This window comes from Giraffa tippelskirchi, chromosome 12 (assembly GCF_054371585.1).
Source record: "Giraffa tippelskirchi isolate mGirTip1 chromosome 12, T2T-mGirTip1v1.2.pri, whole genome shotgun sequence".
In the NCBI taxonomy this organism is placed as follows: Eukaryota; Metazoa; Chordata; class Mammalia; order Artiodactyla; family Giraffidae; genus Giraffa; species Giraffa tippelskirchi.
In genome coordinates, this window is record NC_137286.1 from 4,803,994 (window position 1) to 4,815,328 (window position 11,335).

The 11,335-nt window shown below is 63.1% G+C and overlaps 1 protein-coding gene across 3 annotated transcripts in view; it reads left to right on the top strand.

The window, feature by feature from the left end:
* Window positions 1–11,112, top strand: part of BEGAIN (brain enriched guanylate kinase associated) — a 45,144-nt gene extending 34,032 nt beyond the window's left edge. For 2 of the 3 annotated variants that reach the window (XM_081549707.1, XM_081549708.1), the window contains 5 exons: window positions 3,092–3,253; window positions 5,090–5,156; window positions 5,610–5,717; window positions 8,021–8,104; window positions 9,002–11,112. In XM_081549707.1, the coding sequence (XP_081405833.1) occupies window positions 3,092–3,253; window positions 5,090–5,156; window positions 5,610–5,717; window positions 8,021–8,104; window positions 9,002–10,375 (1,795 nt within the window). In that variant the 3' untranslated portion in view covers window positions 10,376–11,112. Of the gene's footprint in view, window positions 1–1,820; window positions 2,141–3,091; window positions 3,254–5,089; window positions 5,157–5,609; window positions 5,718–8,020; window positions 8,105–9,001 lie in introns of those variants that run through there. The other variant, XM_081549709.1, reaches the window with a different exon arrangement.
* The last annotated feature ends 223 nt before the right edge of the window (window positions 11,113–11,335 follow it).

Sequence of the window (11,335 nt, forward strand, 5' to 3'; positions counted from 1 at the left end):
GCAAGGCTCGGGCAAATGCCCCGGGATGGTGGTACCACCCAGATGACCGAAGACCCCCGGGTGCCCAGCCCAGGTGCTCCCTGGACCAGGAGGGGAGGGGACGTGTCCAAACCTCGAGTAGTTGATTGCCAGGACTTGGGGAGGGGGTGTGGAGGGTGACCACAGGCAAGAGGGGTCACCATGGCCTCTCGGGGTCTGACTGGAGACTGATGGGCAGCACAGGAGGCAGAGAGGGGTCAGCGTCGAGCGTGCTGGGTGAGGGGTGCCTGTGGGCCTTCTGGGAGGAGAGGCTGGTGGGCGGCCGGACTCGGGGTGAGTGTGGAACCCTAGAGAGAGGCGGGGCCTCCAGACGGAGGCCTGGGAGGGGTTCGTGTGGGGCTGGACACGGAGGACGTGTGGCCTGAGATGTGCAGGGAGGGGTGAGGGACAAACCAGGGCCCTGAGAACCAGCCTGGGCAGTGGAGCTGGAGGAAGGTGGCAGGCAGCTGAGGGGCCAGGGAGGCGCGTTCGGGGCTGGGGGGCAGGCATCTGCACCAGGAGGGGGTAGGGGCCAGGGGCTGGGGGCGCTGCCCGCCCAGGGTCAGATGGGCTCAGGGGTGGGTGGGTGTGAGGGGCTCAGGGAGGGTGGGAGCAGCGTTTGAGGGGTGGTGGGGACACAGCCGCCCGGCACACCTGGAGGAGCGTCCGGTGGCCACGGGTGGATGGAGGTGGAGGTGGGCTGCTCAATGGAGCCGGTTGCCTTGCGAGCAGCAGGTCACGCTGCCCCAGGGTGGGTCCTGGCTCCACGTGGAGCCCACCCCACTGCCCCATTGGGGCTTCTTCCTCCACTCGCCTTCTTGGGGAGCCCGGCCCCTTGCTCATTGTCTGTCTCCCCTCGAGACAATACGCTCTGAGGGCCAAGGACTGTGTTTACCACAGCCGTGAGGTGCAGGGTAAACGGGGGGCCACAGAGCAGGTGAGGAAAGAAGGAGGGGGCTCGGTGGACGTGTCGTAGGGGGACACGGCAGGGTCACATCAGGAGTGAACAGTCCTGGGACGGCAGGGCCCCAGCTGTGGCTGCGGGCGGGTGGCCAGGGCCGAGGAGGGAAGGGTGCTGGCTGAGAGGTGGAGGGTGGGTGCTCTCACTTCTTTCCGGGGGGTGTGGACCCCCTGTGACCGAGGGCTGCACCTGCAATCCTGCAGGCTGGCTGATTGCAGGGGCTGCTTCCCTGACCCCATGTGCTGCAGGGACCCTTGGGGTGGATGTAGGAGAGCCCTCAGGAAGTCCGGCAGCCCACTGGAGAGACAGGCCTGGGCCAAGGGGGAGCCTGGGATTGATAGCTGCAGGAAGCTCACAGTGAATCAGTCAGGTGTGCTGCCTGGAGGAGGCGGCAGGACCTGTGTGGGCAGCCATGGGCACTCTGCCACCGGGCTCCCTGCTTGCTTGTCACTTGGCATCTTCCTTGGGGACCAACTCTTGGGAGGACTCGGCCCCGCCCTTCTCTGAGGTTCTCAAAACATAGGCAACTCTTTATTTTTACTTATTTTGAAAAAATGTAGACCTGGGCAGGGGTCCAGGAATGCTTAAGGGAGGTTTGCTGGGTGTGTGCCTGTGGTCGCACGTGTGGTTTGTGTGATCAGGCTGGAGGCTGATGATCACTCTGCCCCAGGTGCTGGAGGAAGCCTCCTGCCCACCGGCAGCAAACCCACCAGAAGTTACCATCCAAGGGGCCTTGGCTCCAGATGGTCCCCTGAGAGGGGCTGTGCTTCTTCCAGCAAACCATGGGCATTTGGGCCCCTCCTCCCACCTGGGCGCCCCTCTGGAGCCAGGCCTTTGTGTCAGGGCAAGAGGGGGACAGTCACGAGTGCATGGGGAGGGGTGTGCAGGACTGGCAGGGACTGGCAGCCAGGTCTGTGTGACAGCAGGACCCCCGCCCACCCCATGACGCCATGGAGCTCTGGGCTTCGTTGTGACTGTAGCGCAGGGGCTGACGGGGCGCAGTTCAGGGGGTGACTGAACAAAGCGCACACCCCGGGCACCGAACGGCAGCTTGAATCTCAGCCCCACTCGTGGCTAACAGCCAGCAGAACTCCCCTGGTGCCCCCACCCACCGCGCAGCTGTCCCTTCCCTACAGAAACGAGCCCTCCCGGCTGCTGAAGGTGAGTCCGCCCCCCGTGGCCCGCTCTGCGCGCTCAGCCAGCCCAGGGAAGGGTGCCTCAGAGGGTCAGCACATGGTCAGCCGTGGTTAGGTGCTTTCTGGGGGCTGGGTGGCGGCCGACAGGAGGGTGTGGCCAGTAACACCTGCCCCTCCTGCCTCATGCCCCAGGGTAGCTCACGTGAATGGATGGCATGTGGCTCGGGGGGAGCCACCCTGTCTGTTTTTTCCTGAGCAAGGGGACTCAGTGGCCGGGGTCCCAGAGGAGCCCTCAGTCTGTGGGGGGAAATAGAGCCTAAGAGCCAGGCTTGCCTCGGAAGGCTTCCTGGAGGAAGGGAGACATGAGCAGGCCCGGGATTTTCTGAGTTTCTGAGGCTCCTTGCAGCTAGCTGGCCACTGTGGTGGATGCTGCCTGGGCACGGGGCCTCACACGGGGCCCCTCCTCTCCCTGGCCCAGAGGGCACGCAGCCTGCTGGGGCCACACAACCCGCTTGAGGAAGAGAGGCCTGCTCTAGGATGTAGCACTACTGCCTCTGGGCCTCACCGCCCGGGCCCCTTCTGTAAAGAAGCAAAACGGGGGCCCCTGTAAGTGGTGCGGGGTGAAGCTCGGCTCCCAGACCGAGGCAGGGTGCTGCTGCTGGGCGATCTTTAAACCAGGGTCCTTTCAGCCGCCCCCAAACACTCGCCCCAGTGCCAGACTGGCTCAGTGTCAGGGACTGTGACCCCCTCAGGGAGGGGCTGGGGAGGTGTGCGCGCTTGTGGGGTGTGTGTGTGTGTGTGTGCGCGTGTATGTGCCTATGGGGTGTGGTGTGTGTGTGTGCCTGCGCACGTGCAGTGTTTGTGTGCGGTGCGTGTGCGCGTGCACTGGTGCGGCCGGGCGCGCCCGGGGCGCACCCACGCGCGGCTCGAGCTCAGTGCCCGCGGCCTGGCCCGCCGCCGCCGCCTGTCGTTGCAGCTCGCTGCAGGAGCAGAAAGGCGAGCTGCGCAAGCGGCTGTCCTACACCACGCACCGGCTGGAGAAGCTGGAGAACGAGTTCGACTCCACCCGCCACTTCCTGGAGATCGAGCTGCGCCGCGCGCAGGAGGAGCTGGAGAAAGTCACCGAGAAGCTGCGCAGGTGAGGGGGCGGGGCCTGGACGGGGCGGAGGCCAGGAGGGGGCGGGGTCGAGGCGGGGCGGGGCCTTACGGGGCGGAGCTCTGGGGCGGGGCCTGGATTGGACGGGGCGGGGCCGGGGCCTCTCGGGCGGGCGGATAACCCCATTTGCACGCAAGGTCCGGAAGGCCAAGTGGCTCTTCCAGAGTCACATCTTGTACCAAGAGCTGCCAAACCAGGATCTGAACGTGCGTCTGGCCCCTGCGAGGTACAGGCGCTTCCCTGATACCTCTCGGTCCCCTGCTCATTCTTTCTGTCCTCTTTACGTGGTGGGGAGGCATGGTGACACAGAGCAGCCATCTCCAGACCCAGACTGGCCCACCAGGGCCCCAGCCACTGTCGCCTGGGTCTCTGATAGGAAAACGATGTCTAGCCCCGGACATGAACCAGCATTTAGAGACCGTTCCCTTCAGCGGCCTGGTGTGTGGGACCCTGAGCGATGACTCCCTTAAAAACAAAACTTCTGAAAACATTGTTCTGAACAGAACCCAACTGCCAATGCAAGAGACGTAAGAGACGTGGGTATGATCCCTTGGTCAGGAAGATCCCTGGAGAAGGGAATGGCAACCCACTGCAGTATTCTTGCCTGGAGAGTCTCATGGACAGAGGAGCCTGGCAGGCTGCAATACAAATGGTCGCACAGAGTCGGACACGACTGAAGTGACTTAGCACACAGCACACACATTTAATATGGATTTTTTCTTAAAAAATATTATACACTTTACAGCCTTCCTTTAGAAAGAATGTTTTTTATAAAACATGCAAACTTTGCTGTTGGCTTCAGTTCAGTTCAGTCGCTCAGTCGTGTCTGACTCTGCGACCCCATGGACTGCAACACGCCAGGCCTCCCTGTCCATCACCAACTCTTGGAGTTTACTCAACTCATGTCCATTGAGTCGGTGATGCCATCCAACCATCTCATCCTCTGTCATCCCCTTCTCCTCCCGCCTTCAATCTTTCCCAGCATCAGGGTCTTTTCAAATGAGTCAGTTCTTCGCATCAGGTGGCCAAAGGATTGGAGTTTCAGCTTGCTATTGGCTTGGTTTGTTTTAAACATTTATCAAGGATTTTGTGCTCAGTCATGTCTGACTCTTTGTGACCCTATAGACTGTAGCCCACCAGGCTCTTCTGTCCATGGGATTTTCCAGGCAAGAATACTGGAGTGGGTTGCCATTTCCTTCTCCAGGGGATCTTCCCGACCCAGGGATCTAACCCAAGATTCTATAGAACGCTGAATTTGCAGGGGAGCTCTTTGTCCCTTACTACTTAAGCATCTCTAGCCTCAGTTTCTCTATTGGTAAGACACAAGCACTAACACTACACACAGGCTGTCGAGAGGGTGGGCACTGCCCCTTCCACCATCACACCTCAGGGTGGCCATCGATTCCCACCCCTCACTTGCCTCCCCACCTCAGTCTCTTCCAGGAAAAACCATATCTTATTCACCATGTGTCTCCAGCAATCACCCCAGGGCTCGTGGCATAGTCTTAAGTCTGTTCCCTGCTAACCTGCTGTTGAACTGGGAACCCCTTAGGCAGACTTGTAAGAACTGTGTGTAAAATGTGAGTTAATTGGCTCTGAGCGAGTTCCCGAGAATCCTTTCTGAATTAGAAACTTTCCCTTCTCAGCAGTAGGGGTCCTGGGCCCTGGCAACCAGTTTGTTTAAATGAGATGTTTTCTAGCACAGGAACAATTAGACCAGAGGGGGACCTATGTTCATCCATCAGCTGGCCGTATGGCTGCAGGGGCCGTGGGAGGGTTAGGCCTGGCACGGCAGTGACCTCACGGCCTCTATTGCAGGATTCAGAGCAACTACATGGCGCTGCAAAGGATCAACCAGGAGCTGGAGGACAAGCTATTCCGCATGGTGAGGCCACGACCCCTGCCCCCATCCCAGCACGCCCAGCCCGGGGCCCCCAGCTCTGGAACCCTGGTAAAGATCAAGGGCCAGGCTGCCATGCCCTTGCCCATGGAGCTGGCCCAAAGGCCTCGTTTCCACCCTGCCCTCTCCTCGAGGGGCTGGGCCAGTCCCACTCATTTCCGCCCCGAATGGGAGGGTGCTGTCAAGTCCTCAGCTGTCACTGTCCCCACGTTACAGATGAGAAAGCGGAGGCTCAGGGAGGCAGTGACTTGCCCAGGGCCATTTGGCTCCTCACTGGCAGATCGGGATTGGAACCTGGGTCGCTCTGTGCTCTGACCCTTGCATTCCTTGGACTCCAAACTCCTCCTCACTTTCCGGGGAGGCCAGGAGGAAAACGGGGCTTGAGGCCCAGGCCTTGGCTGACCGCTGACCACCCCCTTGTCTGTCCCCCAACCTCAGGGCCAGCACTATGAGGAAGAGAAACGAGCTCTCAGCCATGAGATTGTCGCCCTCAACAGCCACCTGCTGGAGGCTAAGGTGACCATCGACAAGCTGTCGGAGGACAATGTGAGTGTAGGGCCGATCTGACCCCGCGCGGCAGCCCTAAGGGGCTGGCACAGGGCTCGGTGGAGAGATGAGTGGGGCAGGACCTCAACAAGCACGTGGGCGGTCAGGGAACAACAGGGGCTGCCTCTCACACCACGTCTGTGAGACCCTCCACTGGAAGGAGACAGGACTCAAGGTGGGGAACGTGAGGCCACCTTGGCCCAGTCAAAGCAGGGCTTCCCCGACCCCAAGGTTAGTGTGGGGCCACTCAGGACTCCTGCCTTTGGCCACTCCAACTGGGCATCAGAGCCCTGGGGCTGCCTGTGGGTCCTGATTTCCTGGGTCCCGTGAGAAGGGCGGCACCCGCCTCCACAGACCTCTGACCACTGAGCACACACTCGCTGATCAGCATCTGCTCTTCGAGGCTCTGAGAACAGAGGGTGAAGAGCACAGGCAGGCCAGTGCCCTGTGAACGTGGAGTTTACATCTGAGCGGGGAAGGTGGACAGAACCCAGGACAAATAGGTCAACTGTGTAGCAAGTTAGAAGTGCTAAATGCTGCAGAGAAAAATAAAGCAGGCCAGGGGGCTGGGAGCAGCCAATTGCAGGGTTGGGGAACCTCAGTCTGGTGCTTCTAGAAGGGGCTGCAGGAGCCGAGACCTGAAGGCCAGCAGGGAGCTGACGGCAAGGGAGGGCTCCCCTTCCAGGCAGAAAGCCACCGCAGCAGATGGGGCCTCTGAGTAGCTCGAAGACCAGCAAAGAGACCAGAGGGGGCTCTGGTGGGGCGGAGGGCCTGAAGGTCTGAGGTCAGGATAACAGGAGGTGGCATTTAGGCACCAGTAGGAATCTGGGTTTTATTCTGTGTGAAATGGGAGCCACTGAAGGTTCCTGAACAGGGGGTAGCCTGGCTGGACTTCCTCTTACGGGCTCCACGGCTGCTCTGCTGAGGACAGACCGTGGAGGATAAAGCTCTGAGTGGATGCTCGAGCAGGCAGCAGTCTGGGAGAAAGAGGACAGGGGTCTGCTGGGATGGCGGCTGGGGGGGTGGGGGGACTTGAGTTCTGGTTATGTTCTGAAGATGGAGGCAAACTGATTGGCCGAATAGGGATGTGGGGTGTCAGAGGACGACATGGGTCCAGTCTGATTGCATAGGTTTAAATCTGCAGGATGGGAGCCACCTGCTGTGCTCTGGGCTGGGGCCTGGGGGGTGGGGATAGGGGTAGGGGGGAGCGGGAGGGGGCGGCAGGTGCCCTGGCCAGCTAGGTGGAGGTCCCATGGGTAAGAGATGGCAGACCAGTGCATGCAAAGGAGAGGGGAGGCCCCGATGGGGCAGCGCTCCTCCATCTGTTCACGACTGAGTGGCAGGTCTGGGCTGGCCAGGCAGTGCCCGCAGCCCTCTGGTGCCAGCGGCGGCTGGTCTGGGCCTTACACAGGGCTCAGCTCCCAGCTCTCGGCCAACTTTGCCCTTCCGCGGATGCAATGAAGGAGCAGGGGACCTGGGTTCCCTCCACCGTGCTGGCCAGGTGGGGGACGCCAGAGTCTCTAGGACCGGGGTAGCAGGGCCTGGCAGGGGTGCCCACAGCTTCAGCAGCTCCCCCGAGCTGCAGGACACCTGGTTCTGGTTGAATTGAGACTGTGGGTGGATCTCAGGGCCAGGGTGCCCCCATCAGACCCCTGGCTGCAGAGGGTCCTTGAGCGGGGGCGGGAACCAAGGCCCAGCTGCAGGCACGTGCAACAGAAGTTTCCCAAAGGTAGAACCACGCGCCCTGGATTCCTCCTGTGTGCAGTTGTTTTCAGCTCAGGAGGCTGAGCCCGTCCCTGCCTGAACCTGGGGTCACACAGTCCCTCCACCCTCACTCACCCTGACCCTGGCCTGGCCCTGCAAGCCCCCTCCATTGCCAGGCTTCACCCTGAGACCTGGGGGCGGGGGGCAGAAGGTCCTCTCCTAATTGCTGGCTACTGCCAGCACTATCCACAGTTACCTTGGGAGGGACTCGGAGGCCAAGGGCAGGGAGACCGGGCTTGGTGTCCATGCCTGGGGGCCTCTGGGACTTTAGGGGCCACTGAGGGGCCTTCCTCCACTATGGCCCCTGCCTTTCGGGAGGTTCCCACCCGGGTCAGTGGCAGGACTGCCTGCCAGGGGACCCTTGACACACTGGGCTCCAGGTCGGGTCCCCGTCCTACAGGCGAGAGTGTGAGGCCCAGAGGGGGTCCGCGTGCTGCCCACCGCATGGCCGGCTCTGCAGGCCGGTTACCACGTCTGCCACTGGGACCTTGGCACAGGCCGAGCCTGCGCCCAGTCAAACGGCTTCTCTTGTCTCCTAGGAGCTTTATAGGAAGGACTGCAGTCTTGCGGCCCAGCTGCTGCAGTGCAGCCAGACCTACGGCAGGGGCCGCAAGATGGCTGAGGTAATGTGAGCCCCGCCCCGGCCAGGCCCGCCGCCACCACCGCCCCCATGACCACCGCGCTCCTTCCCAGCAGCTCCTGCTGCAGGAAGGCACCGGCTGAGCCCAGACCCTGTCCCCCCGGCCCCCTCGATATTGTCCAAGCCCCTCTGCATATGTGGTGGAGGGCCCGCCCCGCAGGTACCTCCCCACCAGCCTGGACGGCCTGCCCACTCTGCCCCAGTTCCCTCCGGGGGCTGCTCCCGGCAGGGTGACCCTGTGTGAGCCTCACAGAAACCCAGTGGTTTGGTTTGGGCACAATTCCTGCAGAGATAAGAAAGCTGGATTCACAAATGGGAACCACTCGGCCAGGGCCACAGGGCGAGCACCACTCGGATCCGGGGCTCCCATCCCAGCCAGGCTGTCCCTCCCCGTCCAGGCAGGCCCCCCACCCAGGCCTCATCCAGGTGCCCTCTCCCGGAGCCTGGGCCACCCCGAGACCCTCGCAAAACAGATCAAAAAGTAGTGGGCCGTCCCCCACCAAGCACCAGGCACTCACGTGGAAACCACCTGCGTGCCTGGGCCCTCCATCTTTGTTGCATCTGTTTCTGAGTCTGTCTGGTTTGAGCCAGGCTGTCACAGGACTGGGTGTCCCCTGGAGACTGTGGGGCTGGGACAAACGAGTCAGCCCCTCAGGGGGCAGCCTGAGTCAGACCCGGGGGTCCAGCCTCAGGGCTCTGCGGGGGCCCCATCGGCGTGACCCGGAGAGGTGACCGGGGCCATCCTGGGCCTTGCGGGATACAGCTCCGGCTGGTGGGATCAGAGAGGCCCCGGGAAGGTCCCCTGTCCATCAGCCTTGGCCGCCGGTCCTGGGCTGACCGTGACCCCCTCCCTCCTGCTCCTCGCATCGCCCCCCCCCAGCTGCCTGCGGAGTTCCAGGAGCGCATGAACCTGCACGTGGAGAAGCCAGGCTGCAGCCTGCCCGCCCCACTCTGCCGCCCGACCTACGCCGACAGCGTGCCCCCCTGCGTGCTCGCCAAGGTGCTGGAGAAGCCGGACCCCGGCAGCCTGTCCTCCCACCTATCGGAAGCCTCGGCCCAAGACCTGAGCTTCCCCGAGGGGCTGGAGAAGCCAGGGTCCCTGCCCCCCTACAAGGGGGACATCTACTGCAGCGACACGGCCCTCTACTGCCCTGAGGAGCGGCACCGAGACCGGCGCCCCAGCGTGGAGGGGCCCGGGTCCGACGTGGGCTTCCTGCAGGCCCAGAATTCCACCGATAGCACGGCCGAGGAGGAGGAGGAGGAGGAGGAGACCGAGGCCGGCGCGGCGGCCTACCCCGCGAGCTACCGCCACGAGGCCTTCGGCGGCTACGCGGCCTCACTGCCCACGTCCAGCTCCTACTCCAGCTTCAGCGCCACGTCCGAGGAGAAGGAGCACGCCCAGGCCAGCACGCTGACCGCCTCGCAGCAGGCCATCTACCTGAATAGCCGCGACGAGCTCTTCGGCCGCAAGCCGCCCGTGGCCTATGGGAGCAGCCCGCGCTACGCGGCCGCCGCGGCTGCAGTGGCCGCCCCAATGGAGGCCACGGTGGCTCCGGGGTTCCCCAGGACTGTGTCCCCATTCCCTGCTGAGCCCTTCCGCTTTCCGCTCTCCCCGGGCCCCCAGCCGGCCCTGATGCCCCCCAACCTGTGGAACCTGCGGGCCAAGCCGGGGTCTGCCCGGCTGGTCGCAGGGGCCGGGCGTGGCCAGTGGCGGCCGCTGAGTGTGGATGACATTGGCGCGTACCCCTTTCCGGCTGCGGCTGCGGCCGCTGCCCCCAGCCTCGCCTCGCCTGGCGGCTTCAACGACCGCTACTTTGGGGCCCGAGGCGGCCCGGGCGAGAACCCCGAGGGCCGTGCCAGCCCCCTCTATGCCAGCTACAAGGCCGATAGCTTCTCAGAGGGCGATGACCTCTCCCAGGGCCACCTGGTCGAGCCCCGCTACCTCCGGGCAGCCGGTGACCTGAGCCTTAGCCCTGGCCGCTCGGCCGACCCCCTGCCCAGCTACGCAGCCAGTGAGGGGGACCGGGAGCGGCTTGGGGTGCAGCTCCTCGGGGCGAGTGGCAGCCCTGAGCCCGAGCTCAGCCTCCGCAGCTCCAGGGACTCCCTGGAGCCCAGCTCCATGGAGGCCTCCCCGGAGATGCACCCCGGTGCCCGCCTCAGCCCCCAGCCTGCCTTCCCTCGGGCAGGCAGCTCGGGGCTCAGCCGCAAGGACAGCCTCACGAAAGCCCAGCTCTACGGAACCCTGCTCAACTGAGCGCCTGTGTGCAGGCCCCGCCACGGCCAGTCCCGCACACCGGGTCCCCAGGGGTGCTGCCTCGACTCCCCGACAACCCCACCCTCTCGGCCCTGCACACCAGGACCCCTCTCCACCTAACCCAGTCGAGCCCGAGAGGGGGACCCCAACCCGAGCGTCTTGTCCACCCCACACCACCACTGTGCAACGTTTTCTCACTCAGCAGCAGCCTTCCCCGACTGAAATGAGTATCCTCCTCCCTAGCCTCCCACCTCGCCCCCCGCTTTACCAAGTGCGACTATTCTTATAGAGCAAAGTGTCTTAACACATTCGGCCTCCAGCTCCCTGGATGGCAGCCCGGGCGTTTTCGGGCGAGGGCAGGTGGGGCCTGCCCCTGGGAAGGGAAGGGTGGAGACACCCCCACAAGCCAGTGATGAGGGGACCTGAAGCTGTGTCCACAGAGACGGGGACTGGAACGGGTGATGGGCTGTGAAACGCTTCTAGCTGTTCTTTCCGTGTGGCCGACGACCCCTCCCCCAGCTCTACTGTGGTCCTTAGTCCCATGTGTCCCAAGTGGGGCCGGTGCTCGTCCCCCCCCCAGCGTCCCGCTCCCCGGCACCACCTCGCGCTACCTCACACACAATGAGGCCCTCCGACCCCGGTTTCCGTGACTTGCTTCCGTGTTGTCGTCTGTGATGCATGCCCTGTCTCGGTACTGTATTTTGCGATCATTAAATAAAGACATGGGTGGAAAAGAACTTGCGTTTGGGTGGTTTCTTCTCCCCGCTGCCTTTTGATCTCGGGGCACGTGGCCCTGGGGGTCTCCCCTCCAGGAGAGGGGAGACCCTCTTTGCACAGCCTCCTGACACACCCCTCCTTCCCCCACCCTGGTGTCTCTGTCGCCCAGGTTTGAATTCTTCCACTGTCTCAACCTCTGCTGAAGGGTGCCGTTGCCCTCTTATACAATGTTCCTTAGAGACG